The sequence below is a fragment of the Chanodichthys erythropterus genome, chromosome 14 (assembly GCF_024489055.1).
Source record: "Chanodichthys erythropterus isolate Z2021 chromosome 14, ASM2448905v1, whole genome shotgun sequence".
In the NCBI taxonomy this organism is placed as follows: Eukaryota; Metazoa; Chordata; class Actinopteri; order Cypriniformes; family Xenocyprididae; genus Chanodichthys; species Chanodichthys erythropterus.
This window is the reverse complement of record NC_090234.1, coordinates 44,478,807-44,498,613: the sequence shown is the minus strand read 5'-3', so window position 1 is coordinate 44,498,613 and position 19,807 is coordinate 44,478,807. Positions and strand designations below refer to the sequence as shown.

At 35.7% G+C, this 19,807-nt stretch overlaps 1 protein-coding gene across 19 annotated transcripts in view; it reads right to left on the bottom strand.

Annotated features, from left to right (window-relative positions):
- mycbp2 (MYC binding protein 2) overlaps positions 1 to 19,807 on the bottom strand; it is a 115,701-nt gene that overhangs the window by 64,441 nt on the left and 31,453 nt on the right. For 15 of the 19 annotated variants that reach the window (XM_067408849.1, XM_067408852.1, XM_067408856.1 and 12 more), the window contains exons 12-30: positions 14,285 to 14,489; positions 14,027 to 14,191; positions 12,197 to 12,355; positions 11,317 to 11,521; positions 10,316 to 10,461; positions 8,901 to 9,011; positions 7,034 to 7,138; positions 5,277 to 5,396; positions 5,033 to 5,114; positions 4,471 to 4,588; positions 4,148 to 4,352; positions 3,903 to 4,056; positions 3,532 to 3,704; positions 2,164 to 2,289; positions 1,762 to 1,889; positions 1,582 to 1,673; positions 770 to 904; positions 595 to 678; positions 400 to 496 (exon numbers count right to left, since the gene is read on the bottom strand). In XM_067408849.1, the coding sequence (XP_067264950.1) occupies positions 400 to 496; positions 595 to 678; positions 770 to 904; positions 1,582 to 1,673; positions 1,762 to 1,889; positions 2,164 to 2,289; positions 3,532 to 3,704; positions 3,903 to 4,056; positions 4,148 to 4,352; positions 4,471 to 4,588; positions 5,033 to 5,114; positions 5,277 to 5,396; positions 7,034 to 7,138; positions 8,901 to 9,011; positions 10,316 to 10,461; positions 11,317 to 11,521; positions 12,197 to 12,355; positions 14,027 to 14,191; positions 14,285 to 14,489 (2,610 nt within the window). The remainder of the gene's footprint in view (positions 1 to 399; positions 497 to 594; positions 679 to 769; positions 905 to 1,581; positions 1,674 to 1,761; positions 1,890 to 2,163; positions 2,290 to 3,531; positions 3,705 to 3,902; positions 4,057 to 4,147; positions 4,353 to 4,470; positions 4,589 to 5,032; positions 5,115 to 5,276; positions 5,397 to 7,033; positions 7,139 to 8,900; positions 9,012 to 10,315; positions 10,462 to 11,316; positions 11,522 to 12,196; positions 12,356 to 14,026; positions 14,192 to 14,284; positions 14,490 to 19,807) is intronic. The other 4 variants (XM_067408850.1, XM_067408868.1, XM_067408853.1 and 1 more) reach the window with 3 other exon arrangements.

The following is a 19,807-nucleotide window of genomic DNA, read 5'->3' as shown; positions in this document are numbered from 1 at the left end:
AACATATCAGTTGAGCGTGTGAATGTAATGGCAAATCAGATGTGTTTACGTTAGTCTGAGTCTGCTCAACATGAGTTTTTGTTCAGCGCGAGTTCTGCACACTCGCAAATCCTTTCATTATAACCAACCAAGTATAAACACAATGTCAATAAGAGATTCACTGCACGGCATAGACTGCTTCATTGATTACAACTGTAGTTTTCACAAGAGTACAGCCACCGAAAACTATTGTTGACCCTGGAAAAACCCTGCTAATAAAATATTTTATGTACAGCCTGCACTCTGTATTTTCCATATGAATGGCATTTATTGTTTTTTTCAAAGAAATTATTAGATCTGAAAAAAAAAAAAAAAAGCTTTACATCATTGGCCCATGAGCAATCATTTGTATACACATACCACGGACACGGTCCTGGCGAAAGAACGCTTGAGGATGTGAACAGGCTCACTGGTCTGCTGCTTTCCTTTGGATGTGTTACCATCATTAGAGGGCAACCTGGAAAATCAGAACAAAATGGGTATGTGAAAGAAATAATACACCTGATACACCAAAGTAATGGGCTAACTAAAACTAAACTAAAATTTCTCATGTACCTGTACAGCAGCTGAGGTATTTGTCCAGCATTCACATCAGTACCATTGTTTGATTTCTTCGAGCTCTTGAACTGAAACACCACACTGCAGGAGAGAGTTCATGATGAAAATCCTTGCCTTCTAGAATTATAATGCTAAAATAATCACATAATCACAATAATAAGTGTGTTCGTACCCATCATCAGTGGTGATGGTTGCCTGACCGTGGGAGCCGCAGTCACTGCTGGGTCCGGACACACGAGCCCATGCCACATACCACCAGCCCAACTGCAGCAGCACAGGCTCATCAAACATCATGGCATACTTCTCCCTGCATACATAAAGAAACCATCTCAATTAATTTATATTTTTTATGTTTTTAGTCAATGTATGTAGTCCCAGCAGAGATGTAGTTAATCACATTAATGGTGCAATAAGCAATTTCAGAGAAACAAGATTTTCTAATACAGTATTAATATCCAATTACTTGCCTGATCATAACCCTTGATATTCCTCTGACATTTTCTCTTCTCTCTTTTCTCTTTTTGACCTTTTGTCTTTTTTAGTAACAGTCTTTTTTTGCTCACTCTCTCTCCTCCCCCATCATGAGTGTTTATGCCCCCTACTGCTGATTGTCTACATGTGCGTTGTGGCACTCGATCTGATCCACTTTAAACAGCGATTCTCGGAAATCACTTACTGCACCTTTAACTCTCATCATGATCACAATACTATGTGTCTTCATTTTAAACAGTATATCTATCATTTAAAAACTAGCCTATATGCAATGTTTTGCTTGTTTTGGTTAACTGAAATAAATCTGATTTAAAATAATAATTAATACTATAATAGTGTATAAATAATACTAAAATAACACTTATAAATAACATTTACTTTGGGATATACATAAATATAGCATATATCCTGCTCTCTAGATATACTTCTCAACCAGCACTTTTGAAATAATGAAGTGATATAGTTTTGGATTGTACTTATTTAAAGTCATACCGAGCAGCGCAGTCATAGGCCAGAACATCCGTCTCAGCCAGTAGGTCTCCATCAGTTTCATGGTCTCCTCCATCTGGACCCAGCTCAAACAGCTGCAAACACAATCACAGCTTTCAATCACAAATCAAATATCAGTGGGCTGAGGGTCAAAACTAAGGAGACACTCAGATAGCACCTGACCTTGATCTTTGCAGTGTACTCCCCTCGGCCACCAAAAAGACCTAAACCCCCTAACAAGATGTCAGCATCGGCACAGAAGCGGATGGCCTCCACTGAGTGAGCAGAGTAACCCCAGCCTCCTCCATGACCTAGAAAAACAGTGTGCAAAACAACACAATCAATTTTTTTAATCTTTACTTTTAATTGAAAAATTAAAATGCTCAATGTTAAAAATGTTAAATCGCTCATGCTATGAAAATCGCCAATACTCATTAAAATGATTGACTACTGGCTGTTTTTCCACTCAAGTTGCTTTATGTGAATGCCCCTTAACAGTCTAAAATAGCATTTAAAAATGTTACAGCTATAGTGTCATCATATATATATATATATATATATATGATATATTTTGGATGAACTCACTCTCAAAGCGGTTGACCACACTGTAGTCCTCTTTAGAGTAGACCTTCATCACAGCCTGAGTCTCTTCCTCAGCACTAGCCACACCCATCTTCAGCTCCTGCATCGCAGCCAGTGTGTCGAGACAACCTGCACACAGAATGAGAAAAGGACAACTGACACACTACAACTACAAGACAGGGCTGAAAGAGTTTTATTTTTTATAATTATTACTTACCCCCCTGAGGTCTACTTATAGACCTGCAGGCTGGTTTCATAGACCGGGCTTAGATTAAGCCAGGATTAGGCCTTAGCTCAATTAGGACATTTAAGTAGCTTTTATAAATGTGCCTTAGAAAGAAACATTACTGAAGTGCATCTTGAGACAAAACAATGGCACATATTTTAAGATATGTCAGTGCAAGTTGCTTTCGAATAAAACAGCTCAAACATTTTAGTCTGGGAACAGTTAAGCCTTGTCTGTGAAACCGGGGTAATTGTTAATAAATGTTTTTTGCACCAAGATAATTTAGTCAATTATCAATTATTTTGACCATTTTCACCTTCTCTATTACCCTTAGAATTAAACGGTTAGAAAGTTAAAGTTTAATTACATAGTCTGCTAGTTTGGTTTCCACAGGCAGAGCTTTGCTGTTAGGTTTAATATAGCTTTTAAACTGCTCAATTCTTCAATAACAAAGCACTTGTTTGTTTAAAAAAAAAAAAAAAAAAAAAAAACTTCACAGCTCTCATGTCACTGTTACAGAAGATAAAAAATATTTGTGTGTGTATATATATATATATATATATATATATATATATATATATATATATATATATATATATATATATATATATATATATATATATATATATATATATATATAAAAAGATATTTAAGCTGCTAATTTGTAATGCTGAAGGATTTGGTGCTACACAGATCCAGAAACAGCACGTTTGACCGCCTTTTTGACCACAATTTACCCTTTCCATTTGTTCTCTGAACTACCTCACAATGACTGAATAGCAATAGCGTAGTTGGCATGTAGATGTAGTCACATGTGGTCACATGCTCAAATATATTCACCACTATAAATTGCAGAACTGAAAGTTACAATGTGTTTTCATAGTAAAATAGTCTCTTATTCTCAAATGACCAAAGAAAATTTGATTTGTCAGACAAAGCAAAAAGACTGCCACACTTCCTTGGACAATGTCAGTCAAACAGCTCTGTACAGCTAAACTCATTGAGAAACAGCTAGCAAGCGGTGAATGTTCTGCCATCATGTAACTTCATTCCTGACAGGTTTAGAGAACATGCTTGACAAGAAAGTGCTGTGAACTGCATATTAAACAGAGTAGTAAAGCTGAGGTAGAATGATGTTGTCATACCCAGGATGTGCAGCGCTCCATGGGAACGGGTGGTGCTGGCATGGGAGCCCGAGGGCAAAGCCAGTTCAGGACTCAGGATGCTGCAGAGGGCCTGGATATCTGAAGCAGAGGGCACACGGGCATCTGCTATCACGGCGTTATAGCAGCACATCTCACGTGTGGCAGGTAGGAACCTGGAAGAAGATTGGGGGCACATAATATCTTGGTACCATATCAGTTACCAGCTAATATTATAGATTTTTTATCAATATTTTTTCATAAAATATGATTGATTGTCAGTAGAACAGATGTAAACAACTGAAACCTTAAGAAATTGAGTAGTGTTTTTAGGAACCTAAATGGCAATATTATGAAGTCATTATGAACCTCACCTCCAGATGACATCATAGACAGGGTCTAAACAGAGGCCAAAACCCTGGAGATCCTCCTGCTCTGAGTCATTAAAGGTGCGGCAGCTCCCATCCAGTTTGTTGATCAGTAGGCATCTGAAGGGAGGAGGCTCAGATACAGATGTTGGAACTAAACCTAGAGAGACCAGAATGGGAGTCAACTTTAACAGGAGACACAACACATAAGCCCTTTAAACCACACAAGTGAATCAAGCAAGAGAGCATACCGATGATGTGTTTGCTAGCGAAAATCTCTGAGGTGGCCAGGACGTGGGAGTTGATTAGTGCCTCGTCGATTCTAAGGAAGGTCTGATCACCACTGGCACCAATCCACGTCGCCTTTCGGCCGTACTTGGCACCAATGTTGGGCATTGGAGAGGGCTTGGCATTCCAGTAGGGCATGTCTAGGATGGGTCGTCCTAACTGTCCTTTCTGTTGAGACAACAAAAGATATATCTTCAGGTTCTCAACCAACATAAAATCAGGCAAATATAAAAAGATGGAAAAATCTGAACTTGATGACTGATGTTGGGGGAAACAGCTAACTTACTGAGAAACTCCCGAAGGTGAAGACCTGTCCATCCATGAGAAGCACTGCAGTGTGGTTACTGCCTGCTGTCACCTGAGTACTGGGGCCAGGCAGAGCTTGCACCAAAGTGGGAGACCCCCTGTGTGTGTGCATAAAATCAAAGGTTATGCAACCATAAGTTGATCCATTGTGTTTGCAATCAATTAAAATAAATAAATACATAATTAAAAGTAAATGAGTAATTAAAACAAATAAAATAAATGAATTTATTAAAATAAAATATTTAAAATAATATAATAAAATTAAACATTAAATATTTAAAAAAAAATAATAATAATAAATATGTATATACATTTTTAAAATGTATATACATAATTACAATAAATAAATTATTAAAATAAAATTACTTAATTTTGCTGTACCCATAGAGAGAAAGTTTACGAGTTTTGAACTACTTTAAGGATACTTTTAGGTTGATTGTTGATTGATATATATATATATTTTTTTTTTTTTTTTCTAAGATTACAGTCAAGGTCACTGCAAATTTGTATGGACAACTGCATTCCGTTTCAAACCTCATTACCTAGAATTAACATCTCCATGTCCAAGTTGTCCATGTTGTCCATAACCGAAGGTGTAAACATCTCCATTCTCCATTAATACCACTGCAAAAAAACAGGTTTACCATTACAAATGGACATAGTACTTCAATTCATACTTGCCATATCATAAAATAGGAACATCAAATATTGATCCAAAATAACGATGGAGAACATGAACAATGGCTTCCTTTGAGATTATCAAGGTCAGAAGAGACATTCACTTACCGGAGTGGTGAAAACCGCAGCTGACCTGCACGGCTCGCAGCTCACAGTCGAAGCGTACGGCCCCGGGAGGATATGTGGTGATCTTACTGGCATCTTTGTCCCCACGTTCACTGCTGCCATCTGTAACACAAAACAGAGTGTGAGGTAAAGGGCAGACAAGGACAGCAACAGATGAGATGGATGTCTTAAAGCAGCAGGTGAAGCCGGGGGCTGTTAACGACCTGGGAAGAGAAATGATCTGGTGCCTCAGAGGAAAGAAGAAAAACAGAGAAGAATTGAAATATTGGCATGCGTGGACACTGGTGGAATAGTGAGGCGAGGAGGTAAACTGAGCGGGAAGTTGTGATTGTACACATCCTTAAATTCTCTCTCTCAGGGGTTAATAAAATAGATTTGGCATTGACTTGTGGCACAAACCCAACGAAGGAAAACAAGATAAGTGGGCTCCTTTCACTCCAGACTGATTGAGATAGTGTAGACCAGTAAATGTGCCACCACACAGTGTAAAAATTAGTGTAAATCTGTGTTCTACGAATGTCTGCATGCTAAAATATACACATTTTATGGAACAGATTCACCCTCTAGACCAGGATCAGAAGGTCAAGATTCAGAGCAAAAATGCCACTAAAATTGGCAAAAAAATGTCCCATATATTTAAAATACAGGGGAAACAAAATGCCGCTGTATTGAATTCATCCATTTTGTGCAATCCATGTTCACTAATATTTGATAAAATAGTATAAAATATATATCCAGGGTTCGTGCCACTGTAAGTGACGTGCAGCTGTCAGATATCTGTATTTACAGCCACAGAGGTGAATGTTATAAATTGAAAAATATTAAATAAATAATAATAATAATAATAAATAAATAATAACTAATAAATAAATCTTATAAATAATTCCATGGGGCAGTAGAAAGGTAGAAATAAAAATAAAATTTTTAGTTTTGAATGCTGTCATTTCATTGCTTAATCATTGATTATTTACTATTATTTACTCTGCTAACAGATAATATTTATTTAGGTTCGGGTTTAAATGTAAATGTAAATATTTTCAACAATATTCAGATTATGCTGAATGGATTTTAAGATTTTAAAAATACAACCAGAATATTTTCAGAGAAATATTTGGAACACAGAATATGGGCACTTCTTTCAATAATAAAAAAAAAATAAAAAATCGGATATTGACCTAGATATTGGATTAGGCAAAAAATAAAACTCATTCAAAAGGTGAATCAGCACAGCTTTTATTTTAATGGTTCTTTAAATAACTACAAGGCATAATGTTCTTTTTATATTGGCCATGCACTGAGATTTATTTTAAGCCCTTATGAAAACAACGATAGCTTAAAAGCCAGCCTGCAGAATGCCTGTGCTATTTTAAGTGAAGACACTTTGATTTGGCCACTGTTTTCCCAATAATTACCACCACAATGTGACAATTCTCTATTCCTAGTCTAGTTAAGAAAAATGAGCTGGCTGGTTTAATCGTAAACCTTAGCATTGATATTTTTCACCTTACTGCAGGGTCTGACTGTTTAAAGCACTGAGCACAGCATACAACGCATGGCTGATTGACTATTATGTTAAAAGAGAAAAGAGGTTGGTAAGTTAGGTCTTTCATCAGAGAGGAAAAGGAAGAAAGAGATGTTATTGGTTCCGAAGAAAGCGGAAGAGTACAGGTTGTTGAAGGAAGGGAGAAAGAAGGGCATTATGGGGCTCCAGGTGGAGCCTGTAGTGAAGACCGCAGTACCTTTGAGTCTCTCCCGCATTAGCTTAAAGGCCTGAAGGGGTCTTATTCTTGCTAGCACCTGCTCACGCTGGTTCATAAAAAGGGGACCAGGGAAAACAAGGGGGCCTATGGGGGGAGAGAGAAACTTTCACATGCATGGGGAAAAGCATCTCACAAATGGAAAATAAATCATGGTATATAACACATGGTACATTATGGAAACACAAGCGAAAAGGGAATTTCCACAAGCAACCCACTCCCAGAGGAGACAAGCGCACGTAAGGTAGAAGGCTGATAGTTTGGGTGATCAGTCCCTTTGGAGTATTATTGAGTAGGTAATAATACTCCATCCTTGAACCCAGAGGAAATTTGTATGGAAAATGTATGATGTGCTCATAACAAAGGTTGTATATGACAGAGTGAACTGGAGAATGGATTATGATTAGATGTTTTTTGGGAGGGAAAATTAGTAACATTCGCAGTGGCCGGTCTATGGCATTCTCATGTTATATTATTGTCCAAAAAAATAGTTTTGATGTTAAAATATTATATATATATATATATATATATATATATATATATATATATATATATATATATATATATATATATATATATATATATATATATATATATATAAGTATCAAAGTTTATTTATTTGCTCTGAATTAGCTAAAAAGTGATTAAAATACGCAAGACATATGAACACCAGGGAGACCAACATTTAGCATTAAACAGCAATATTTATCAATATATATTTTTACTAAAGACTTCTAATACATGAAAAATGTGTTTACATTTCTGAGCACTGATGAAAAGGAATCAGAACTTTCAATCCATTTTTCTGAAACACACAATTGGACCTGATTCACAAAAATGAATCAAAAGCCATTTTCGCTACTCAAGTTCTCAATATTCAGTTCACAGGTTTAGGGTCAGTAAGTTTTTTTTTTTTTTTTAAGAAATGTATACTTTTATTAAGCAAGGATGCATTAAATTAATCAAAAGTGACAAACACATTTATAATGTTACAAAAGATTTCTGTACAAATAAATGTTGTTCATTGAACATCCTATTTATCAAATAATCCTGAAAAAATGTATCAGTTTCCACAAAAATATTAAGCAGCACAACTGTTTTCAACATTGATAATAAGAAGAAATGTTTCTTGAGTACTAAATCAAAATATTAGAATGATTTCTGAAGGATCATGTGACACTGAAGACATTCATTAATGCTGCTTTGCCATCTTACAAATAAATTACATTTTAAAAATGTTATCCTTTATTATTAATAGCATGATTTTTCCCGTTGCGTCTGTCGTTGCTATGCAACCATGCAGCTTTACAGCAGGTGAGAACAGGCGAGAACTGCACAAGTTTTTGAGGCATTTTCTCTCTTTAGAGCTTTTTTGAGTGCCTACCTTCAAATGGCCACAACTTCTCCAAATATTATCAGATTTCCATGTATTACATATCGTTGGAAAGCTTGGAGACTACACTTTCAGAATCTGTAAATTACTCAAAATGCCCCAGAACCGACTTGTGTCCCTACTTTCCGTGATTGGTCACAAATGTATTACAATAGAAAACGGTCATTTTAAATTGTGATTTAACAATATTATTTTTACTGTATTTTTGATCACATAAATGCTGCCTTGGTGAGCATAAGAGACTTCTTTCAAAAACATAAATAATCTTACCAACCCCAAACTTTTGAACGGTAGTGGGCAAAATTCCTTCAAATATATTGTGAATATTCTATATATCGCCCAGCACTGGCTTTACACAGTAAAATCTATGAACATCTGAAAAGCTGCATCACAGTGCGTCACACACGTGCGGGGTGTCTGGGTTTATTCTGGGTTCCGGTCATGTAGGCATCATACCTCGACCCTCCTCCAGCCGGTGCCGGCGGTTGATGCGCTGTCTCTTCTCCTCCTGTCGAATCTGGATGTGCTCCTCTATATTGACGCCTGGGGGAGGAGGGACAGGCACAGCTAAAATAACAGAGGTCCAGCACAGGCGGGGCCAAAGGAGGAGACAAACGAGAAACAACACAGGCAGGTGATTGATGAGCATGAGATGCAATGCAAGACAGTGAGAGACAAGAGCAGAGACATGATCCCAACACAACACACACACACAGTGCTGCTTCACTAGGCAAATATACAGAGACAACATTGCCAAAGCAGCCAATGACCAATGATCTCCATTAGGACTGGACAGTATGACAGTATACCACATGATTGTAGAAATTAGAGATCGACCAAATATAGTTTTTATGAATGCTGCAATGTATTTTTTTATTTGTGTGTCCAACAACAGATATTTTTAATCATTATTTTATTTTATTTTACCTCTTTACAAAAAATGTAAAGAGGTCACCATGAAATCAAAATGACAATTCAAAATTTTTATGGAATATTGCAGTATTTATTATAATATTATTATTTATCCGTAAAGACCCCCTTTGGTGAAAATCAAGTTTTTAATGTTGTTTATATGCTTATGTAGTGTTTTTAATATGCTATAAGACAAACCATGTGCAAATTCATAAGTCAGCACCATTGCTGAGTATTTTATGCTTGAAACTGCAGTAAACCAAAGACAGTCTAAATACCGCGGTTTGAAAATCGTGGGTGTTTGTAACGTCACAGACTACCTTGTAACCAATCGAAATTAAATTGAATATTCGAAGCGAAGCAAGCTTTTTGTCTTAAATATCCACAATACAAACAACAAATTTCTCATCACTATAAGTGAGGCAAGGGTGTAGAGTTACATTCTAGCTTTTTTAAGGCATGAAGAATTTTTTTTAATATGTGATTTTGGTGATAAAAGATGAGTTTTAAGGGACAAATTAATTGACTACAGGGGGACTTTAATAAAAATAATTCACTTCACTGATAATGTATTTCCTGGTGCGAGGGCAGAACAACCTGTCACTAACATGGCATCACAACAACAGCAAAACAACCATCCAACAATTCAATCAATTCAAAATGAACAGTCTCACCCTACATATTTTCTTGTTCAAGAAGCCATTTCACTCGCATTTATATCACAATAAGGAAAAACACTATCGCAACTTGCGTTTCATGGTGATTTTAAATGATATTTTAAAAATTTTGTTTCATTTGTAAGTGTTGAATTTTCATTCTGCCCTTCCCTAATCTGAGTATGTAGTGCATGCAGACATTATGGTTCAACATTTGACATGAAAATGGCTCACAGACAGGAAAGGGATATGATTTGATGGCTATGGAGCTGTACTGAATGTGATTGGATGAAGCCTCAGTACCTAAGAGCAGGTCCAGCGGTATCATTTCCTTCACAGCATCAAAGATTCCTCTCTGTCTTGCCTCCTGTCCATCCAGCTCTCTGGCACAAGCCTTACAGCAGCCACATGACGAACAGCCCGACTCACCAGAGCCACAGCCACAAATCCTGCAGAAGGAGAGACACATAAATGAATAAGGACTATCACTGATGCATTAAACTGCAGTAGTGCTATAGCAGTAGAAGAGTGTGATAATAACTATCAGAAAAATTAAATAATTAAAAAGTAGAATCATTTTTAGTATAATTTAATTGTGGTTCTTTTACTTGAGTTGATTAAAAATATTCAACTTTGCTACATTTATTTTTCAACAAAAGTCCAAAAAAGACAAAATCCTAAATGTTCTAAGCATATGCCCTAAATGTTCTGAAACATTTGTAAAATTTGTAAGAAAATTAATTGTAAGAAATTGAAAAGTTGGCTTTTTTTCCCAAAAGTTAAACACTGTTGTGCCATTTCAATACTACAAAAATGCTGAAAATTACTGAAAACTACTGTATTCATGGTAATATCTTGTTCTTAAATGCTGTCAATAGCTGGATTAATGTGATTTGTGTGTGTGTGTGTGTGTGGGCATATTTTTGTGAAATATCAGGACACAAATGTGTATAATGACATGGGTATGACATAGGTATTACAAGGAGAGGGTGATTTATGAGGACATTAGCCATGTCCCCACTTTTCAAAAGGCTTATAAATCATACAGAATGAGTTTTTGTGAGAAAACTGTGATGGGTAGGTTTAGGGGTAGGGGTAGTGTAGGGAGATAGAAAATACGGTTTGTACAGTATAAAAAACATTACGCCTATGGAATGTCCCCACATTTCACAAAAGAGTGTGTGTGAGTGTGAGTGTGAGTGTGAGTGTGAGTGTGAGTGTGAGTGTGTGTGTGTGTGTGTGTGTGTGTGTGTGTGTGTGTGTGTGTGTGTGTGTGTGTGTGTGTGTGTGTGTGTGTGTCTCACCCTCCTGGCACTCTGTCAGGTCGGCCACTGCTCACACAGCTGGCACCATACCCAGTGCAGTCTCCGCACACGGTGCACACCATACACTGGTCCAGCTTCCACTTGTGCATGCCTGGCTGACACATCATAGATTTCTCCTCCTTCTCGTCCAGCTCATCCTCCAAGTCCTCATCCATGGCGGTGGCCATGTTCTCTACACCAAACGCTACAACAGGAAAACATCAAATATCAAAAACATGTTTCCAAACGCAGCTGACTACACAAAATGTTCAGATTCAAAATGTTAGTTACGGTCAGGCATGAATATTTCTTTGTCTGTCTATAAAACATTCATGTACATCAGTGATGTCCAAACTCAGTCCTGGAGGACCACTGCCATGCAGACTTCAGCTCCCACTAGCCTCAAAACACCTGCCTGGACGTTTCTACTATGCTTAGTATGTTTCCACTCTTTGGCCTACTAGAGTAAATCATATTTTGTTTTTAACCATATATAATACAGTTGTAACAATATAATTAAGTGTGAAATTATTTCTAAAATAACATAAATCACATAAATTCAATTTCATACCAACAGATTTCCATTTAAATTAAATTTGGGTAGATAAATATTTTTGATGACCAATGTCGATATCTTAGAGAGCAGGGTTATATATGCCTATATGACATTACTATTCAATGTTAGTAACATGAGTAACATGCATAATTTCTGCAATGTAATTTATATTTATTTTACATAATATTTACTAAAAACAATTACTTAATTAATTAACTAATAGCTTGATAAAAAGATTATATATTTATAACATATTTTGTTTATTTGATATTCAAAGACTTGATCAAAATGTGTATTTGCTGAATTTAATGAAGTGGTTCTCACCTTTCCCTGCCTGGCTCATGGCTCCAGTGTCTCGACCACACTGGCCCTTGTTGTTCACTCCAAATGTCCACACCTCCCCGCTTTTGGTCAGGACACAAGTGTGAGCTTTTCCCATGGCTACCTGAGTTACAAAGTGTCCCTTCAGATCTGACACCTGACCTGCAATGACAACAGGAGGGGAGAAAAAAATGAATCATGCATGCTAATAAATCTCTCAAAACATTTTAACAAAGCAGCTTTGAAAAGGAGATACTCAAATTTCAACCATGATTTTCCAGGTTGAAATACTTTTAATAAAGTAAAGCAAAATTTAAACATGCAAATTCCTCTAAAGTCAAGGATGATTTTTTTTTTTTTTTTTATATTAACTGTAATTATAATGAGATGGCAGAACATTTAATCTGTACATTTTGTTAAACTGTCTGTTATCACAAATACTTGCTGCTAAATGTAGGGCCCCAGACAGAATCACAGAACCCAGTTGTGAAAATGGAATTTACAATACAATGTGAAATGTCACAGAATTTGTAAAATTTGGGATAAATAAATCAAAAGTACGGTTGTACACTTAGTCAAATTGTGATATGGACAAGTGTCTGAATATTGAAGCACAAAAAGACTGTTATTTAAATATGAACTCTGTACGTTCTGTGTGAATAAGTGGAACGATTTCATCTACTACACATACTCAAACGAGTGGCGCTTCAGCATCTGTCATCGCACTATATGAGGACATGAACTTCATCTCCAGAGCTGCTCTGAGAAACACTTCAGCAGCATTTCATCATTTCATTTGATAAAAAACTATCGGCATATCTTGGGGGGTGGGCGATATAGCGGTAAACATGATTAAAGGGTTAGTTCACCAAAAAATGAAATTTCTGTCATTAATTACCCTCCCTCATGTCATTCCACACCCGTAAGACCTTTGTTCATGTTCGGAACACAAATTAAGTTATTTTTTTATGAAATCCAAGAGGTTTTTTCCCCCATAGAAGGCAATGGTACAGCCATTTAATGTCTAGAAAAGCAGTAAAGACATCATTAAAATAGTCCATGTGACTACAGTCCGTGTTACTACAGTGAGTAATTAATGACAGAAATTTCATTTTTGGGTGAACTAACCCTTTAACCAGTAGAAATATGTCAACTGGTAAAGGTTTTGTATTATTGTCTCGATCGCGTTTACACTCACATGATGTTGCTTTGCCCTAAAAATTACATTTTTTACTTTTTAATAACTTTTTACAACTTTTAATTAATTGTTGTCTCATTCTCAATTACTTAGTCATGTGTTTTTATTACTAAAAATTAAGAAGGAAAGGTTTAAAATTAAAAAGCAATTTGGGAAAATAAAACTGATCTCATAGGGCCCTTTAAAGGGGCTACACACAGTTTGGCTTTTGAATATGCAGCAAGAGGCACATCACTATGCACCAATTGTGGATGACAATATTTGCATATCCTGAAACTCTACTTCAGGATTTAAAAAAAAAAAGAAAAAGAAAAAGAAAGAAATATGACTAAATGAATTGTGATACTGATTATCCTGTATGGAGAGAATCAACTGGAGGAAAATTAGCTATATCAGCAAAGTTAAGCTGGCAGAAATCCCATCTTGAGGGAAAAAAAGAAAAGAAAAAAAGAAGAAAAAAAATGTACATAGTCTGAACATCCAAATATAGAGTTTTCTAAATATATCCCCTTTTTGTGAATGTGGATCATGTACTGGCTTCTAAATAATCTCTCCCACAGTTGACAGATATATGGCTCTATAGACAGCAATGATAGGCCATTATTTCTTTCCTGCCATCTTTAATAGGCACTTACAGGTACTGTCGCTGTAAATGGCATCCTTGCCAAACATGTAGAGCTCTCCATCTTTAGTGACAATGCTGCTACTGCCATTGTTGCAGGCCGTGTAGGTGGCCGTCTTGGTCTCGAGTTTGATCATCTTCTTGGGTTTGTAGGGCTTTGGCTGTCTCCTGCTCTTTGCTAAATACAGACACCATCATAAGAGGTTGATTGTCAGTTTACTAAAACATCATTATTCAGGATCAAGTATGTGCTTAAGAATTCCTGTCATACTTGACTCTCCGTCCTCCCCTTTGCTGGCGGAGCCTGTGAAGAAGACGCTCCCATCCTCTGCCACCAGCAGGGCGTGGGAGCCGTCATGGCCCACTGAGAACTGCACAATCTTGGGCGACTTGGTGATTGGCAGCTCCACCCACTTCCCAGCCGACGGGCCACCCTGCTTGATACCGAGGCTCTGATACTTTCCAGTATAGTAGATCTGTATCAGTGGAGAGGAAGACAAGCATGTTAACATCTCCCTTGTGTGTTATCAATCCTGTGTGCAATTGCACTAACAAATATCTCTGTCAGATAATAGAAATGAATCACTGAAATGGCACTCAAGAAACTAGTTAAGTCATTCAAGTAGTGACAGGACAACTAATGCGCCTGATTGGCCTATTAAAGGGATAGTTCACACAAATATGCAATAGCTGTCATTGTTTATTCACCTTCAAGTCGTTCTAAACCTGTATGATTTTTTTTTGCTTCCTTAGACCACAAATGGAGATATTAGGCAGGATTAAATGGATAGTTCACCCCCCAAAAAAGGAAATGTCCCCATAATTTACTCATCCTCAAGCCATCCTAGGAGTATATGACTTTCTTCTTTCAGCCAAATACAATCAGAATTATATTAAAAATATTCTGGCTCTTCTAAGCTCTATAATGGGAGTGATTGTAGGATGAGATTTTGAAGCCCAAAAAGTGCATCCATCAATCATAAAATGCACTCCGCTGGGCTCTGGGGGTTAAGAAAGACCTTCTGAAGCAAATTGATGCATTTGTGTAAGACAAAACCTTATTTAAAACTTCATAAAGTACAATAACAAGCTTTAATAGGCCAACCAGGCGCATTTATCCCTTTAATAGGCCAATCAGGCGCAATTATTGGCTGGAGTAAAATAGTTGTCCTGTCACTACTTGAATGTGTTAAAGGTGGCCTCGAATGAAAAATTGAATTTATCTTGGCATAGTTGAATAACAAGAGCTCAGTACATGGAAATAACATACAGTGAGTCTCAAACTCCATTGTTTCCTCCTTCTTATATAAAAAGACCTCCGTAGAATAGGCGAATCTCAACATAACACAGACTGTTACGTAACAGTCGGGGTGTACGCCCCCAATATTTGCATATGCCAGCCTATGTTCCCAACATTATGAAAGGAATTACACAAGGGCAGGCAGTATTAACGTCTGGATCTGTGCACAGCTGAATCATCAGATTAGGTAAGCAAGCAAGGACAATAGCGAAAAATGGCAGATGGAGCAATAATAATTGACATGATCCATGATATCATGATATTTTTAGTGATATTTGTAAACTGTCTTTCTAAAGGTTTTGTTAGCATGTTGCTTAATGTACTGTTAAATGTGGTTAAAGTTACCATCGTTTCTTACTGTATTCACGGAGACAAGAGAGCCGTCCCTATTTTCATTTTTAAACACTTGCAGTCTGTATAATTCATAAACAACTTCATTCTTTATAAATCTCTCCAACAGTGTAGCATTAGCCGTTAGCCACGGAGCACAGCCTCAAATTCATTCAGAATCAATGTAAACAATATAACAGTATACGATACTCACATAATCCGACGTCAAATAAACTCAATCAAATAAACTTTGTTTATGCACTGTTTAAGGCAAGCGCGAGCTCCGTGGGCGGGGAGCATCAGCATTTAAAGGGGCCGCACAGCATAATTGGCTCATATTTAATGATGCCCCAAAATAGGCAGTTAAAAAAATTCATTAAAAAAAATCTATGGAGTATTTTGAGCTGAAGCTTCACAGACACATTCAGGGGACACCTTAGACTTATATTACATCTTGTAAAAAACGTTCGATGGCACCTTTAACTAGTGTCTGTATAACAATTCTTGAGTGCCATATAAATATAAACACGTCACAGGTTGCCATCTCTTAATTGTGGTAATTACAACATGGAATGAATGCAGCATGAGCTCCTTGTTTTGGTTCAGGAGGATCTGTAAAAGATGGCTGCTGTTTGTTTGCAATGCTCAGTGACTGTGTCTACAGTGAACCGAATGCAATGACTGGACAAGCATTTTTTGGTTCTTGGAATTCCACAGAAGATATACATACATATGGCAACTCAATGATTTAAAGTTTAAAATTTTAAAGAAACTAAAATGTAAATATTGGAATTGTAATTTTATATTTGTACTAAAAAATAAAATTGTTTATATTTATATACTTTTTACAGTACAACAGTTACAATATTTTTCTTATTTTTTTAAATATATTATTTAATAATAATCACAAAATCACAATTATTATTATTTTATACTGAATTGGTCAAAAATTGAGGGAATGTGCCCTTTGCAAAGATATACATTTTAAACTGTTCACTTTACAGTCACTGAAAAAGGTTTGTGTTAGTTCCTGTAAAGAGAAATTGTGAACAAAAGTGTGAACAAAACTGAAGTGTGTAAAAAAAAAAAAAAAAAATTATATATATATATATTATATATCCCCTGTATTCCTGTATTTCTTCATATCACAGATCCCAAGTGCTGTCAAGCTCCAAACATGACAAAGTAGTACCATAAAAGTCTTAAAATGACTTTATATTCAAAGCCTTCTGAAGTTTCTGAAATTGCCCTTTAGCTCTCAAATATCATTTGTGCAATTTGAATATGTGCCTGGCAAGGACAAATGACGCTTGGGATCATTCAACAAACCTGACGTGACATGTCTTGACATGTCTAGTATTTGAAGACAAACGTGAAAAAGATTTGGTAGGTCAGTTACACAAACATATAATATTAGTATATAAATATAAATAACATTAATAAAATACTAAAAAAAATAATATTATACAAATAAATGAAAAAAATAAAATCTTCATTTAAAATTATATATAGTAAATATTTAAATAAATAAAATGAATTAAATAAATGTTATTCATATAATATTCATAATTGATTACTATTAAATAAATATTTCATGTATTAATTTAAAGCTGATATATATAACATTTATTCTTAATTAAAAATTAAAAATAAATTAAAATATATAAAATAAATACTGTACTTCTGGAATGGAAAATACAACAACTACAATCAATCATAACAGAAAACACGTCAGCATTTTTGCAGTCTATTACTGTATGCGTGAGAAGAACTACATGACCGTCTCTTGTATTATAGGCCACAGCATTTATTGGGAAAGTTGCCCAGCCATGCCTCATTCAGGCCTGTTTTTATTGCTATGCTCACTGGACTGGATAATCTCCAGATAAGGTAAAGAGTGAGTTTAGTTTTACAGGATGATAAACCTACAGCAGCTCTCATATCTCTTGAGGCCTAGCACACACTCACTGCACCTCCCTAAAACACACTCCAACACAACAGAATAATGAGACGCACCCAGTATCCAAATTGAACTTTTTGCCACACCTGACAACGGCAGGTCAACCGAGATAATAAACCGACCATTAATTATTGCCGGCATTACTTAACAGGGCACTTTTTTTTACAATTCCAAAAGAAGTTACCTGACAGTTGGTTAAATTGTTTTATGTACCCGCCAAAGCCGATTTGTACTTGCATTTAGTGCTTATTGTGTCAGTTTTGGAGCCTGTCCACTCCCCTGTATTTGTACTGCTCTAGGATCACATGTAAATACACACAAGCTGTGCTCTCTTTGGCCTCTCAAATGCTCCAGCCTCACAGAGTGTCAAAGAGCCTCAGCACTCAACTGGAAGAGTAGAATAATCAAATTACTTCCAGTTATTTAAGCATGTGTGCGGCTCTACAGGCTGCCTTTTCTGCTGCTGCCGTCTCTTTCACACCAGAGACACCATTACTGCAATCAGCCCTGCCTGCTAGTGTGAACCCTCAAACACTGCCAAAACAAACAGGCACACACATACTCACTCACACAACTTACACTTGTGGTAGATTTATGAGGATTACAAAATAAATGTACATGTTTAATAGCCAAATGATTGTGCACTAGCTGAATTTATTAAGGACTTGTTACAGACCCAGTCTTCTCTAATCATGCGAAAGCTTTTGTATTACTTCTAGTTTGGATTTATAGTAACAAAAGCACAAGTAATATATGTAAGATAATAAAGCAATAAAAATGAAAGAAAAATAAATTATATTGTGTAGGGCTTTTCAACTATAACCGTGGTTATCATGTACAAAATAAGAGTCTGTGTTTACGTAATATATGTGAGTTTGTTTTGTTTATAATTATTATGTATATATAAATACACACACATACATGTATATATTTAAGAAAAATATCTTATATTTCTATACAAATATTTACATTTATATATAATTTAAATATATAAAAATATATAGGTTACAGCCCTAATATTGTGCATAAAGAAACTTTTTCTTAAAGTTCTCATTACCGTAATGTGTTCATATAAGTTATTTTTTAAATTTTATATTATATATATATATATATATATATATATATATATATATATATATATATATATATATATATATATATATATATATATATATATATATATATATACACACACACACAATGGTGATTCTCATTAAATTGTAAAACATTTTTTAAATTTGCATAAATTAAAGGCAGTACAATAAAAAATACCACAATAAACACAATTTTACAATAATACAAAATAAAAAAATACAAAACGTACAATTTAATTATATATATATATATAAATATGCGTCATAATGCAGATTATTATGTCATCAGGAAGCGGAAGCTGCACCCGACTTCCATATTGTAATATTTTTTCATACATCAGCGTAGAGAGTTATATTACAGGAAGATATGACAGGAAGATTTTAAATAAAGGCAAAAAAAAAAAAAAAAAAAAAAAAAGATATATATGCATGTATGTACATGCATATATATATACACACACATAGGGCTGGGCGATATATCGCATGCGATTGTCACGCGCATTTTGTCAGTAAAGCCGGTTCCCTGATTACCGCTAAATCGCCATCACCTGCTTTCAAATGGAGCAGCATTTAATAGACAGAGCCGTAGTTCACTGATAAGCCACGCAATATCGTGTTCATATCGCAGATGTATCGCCTTCGATAATGAACGCGATATTGCGTGGCTTATCAGTGATCTACGGCTCTGTCTATTAAATGCCGCTCAATTTGAAAGCAGGTGATCGCGATTTAGCGGCAATCAGGGAACCGGCTTTACTGACGAAATGCGCGTGACAATCACATGCGATATATCGCCCAGCCCTACACACACATACATATATGTATGTGTATATATATATATATATATAATATATTATATACAGCTATGGAAAAAATTAATAGACCAGTTCAGAAATCATTGTTAAGTGGTCTCTTAATTTTTTCCATAGCTGTATATATACACACATATACATGCACGCACACACACACACACACACACACACACAGAAACGTTCACAATAAGATAAGTAACATGCATTAAGAAAATAAATTGGGTCTATTTCGATTTCATGAAAAATGTAATGATCCTGAAGAATTAAATTCCTAAAAATAACTTCTAAAACCCAAAAC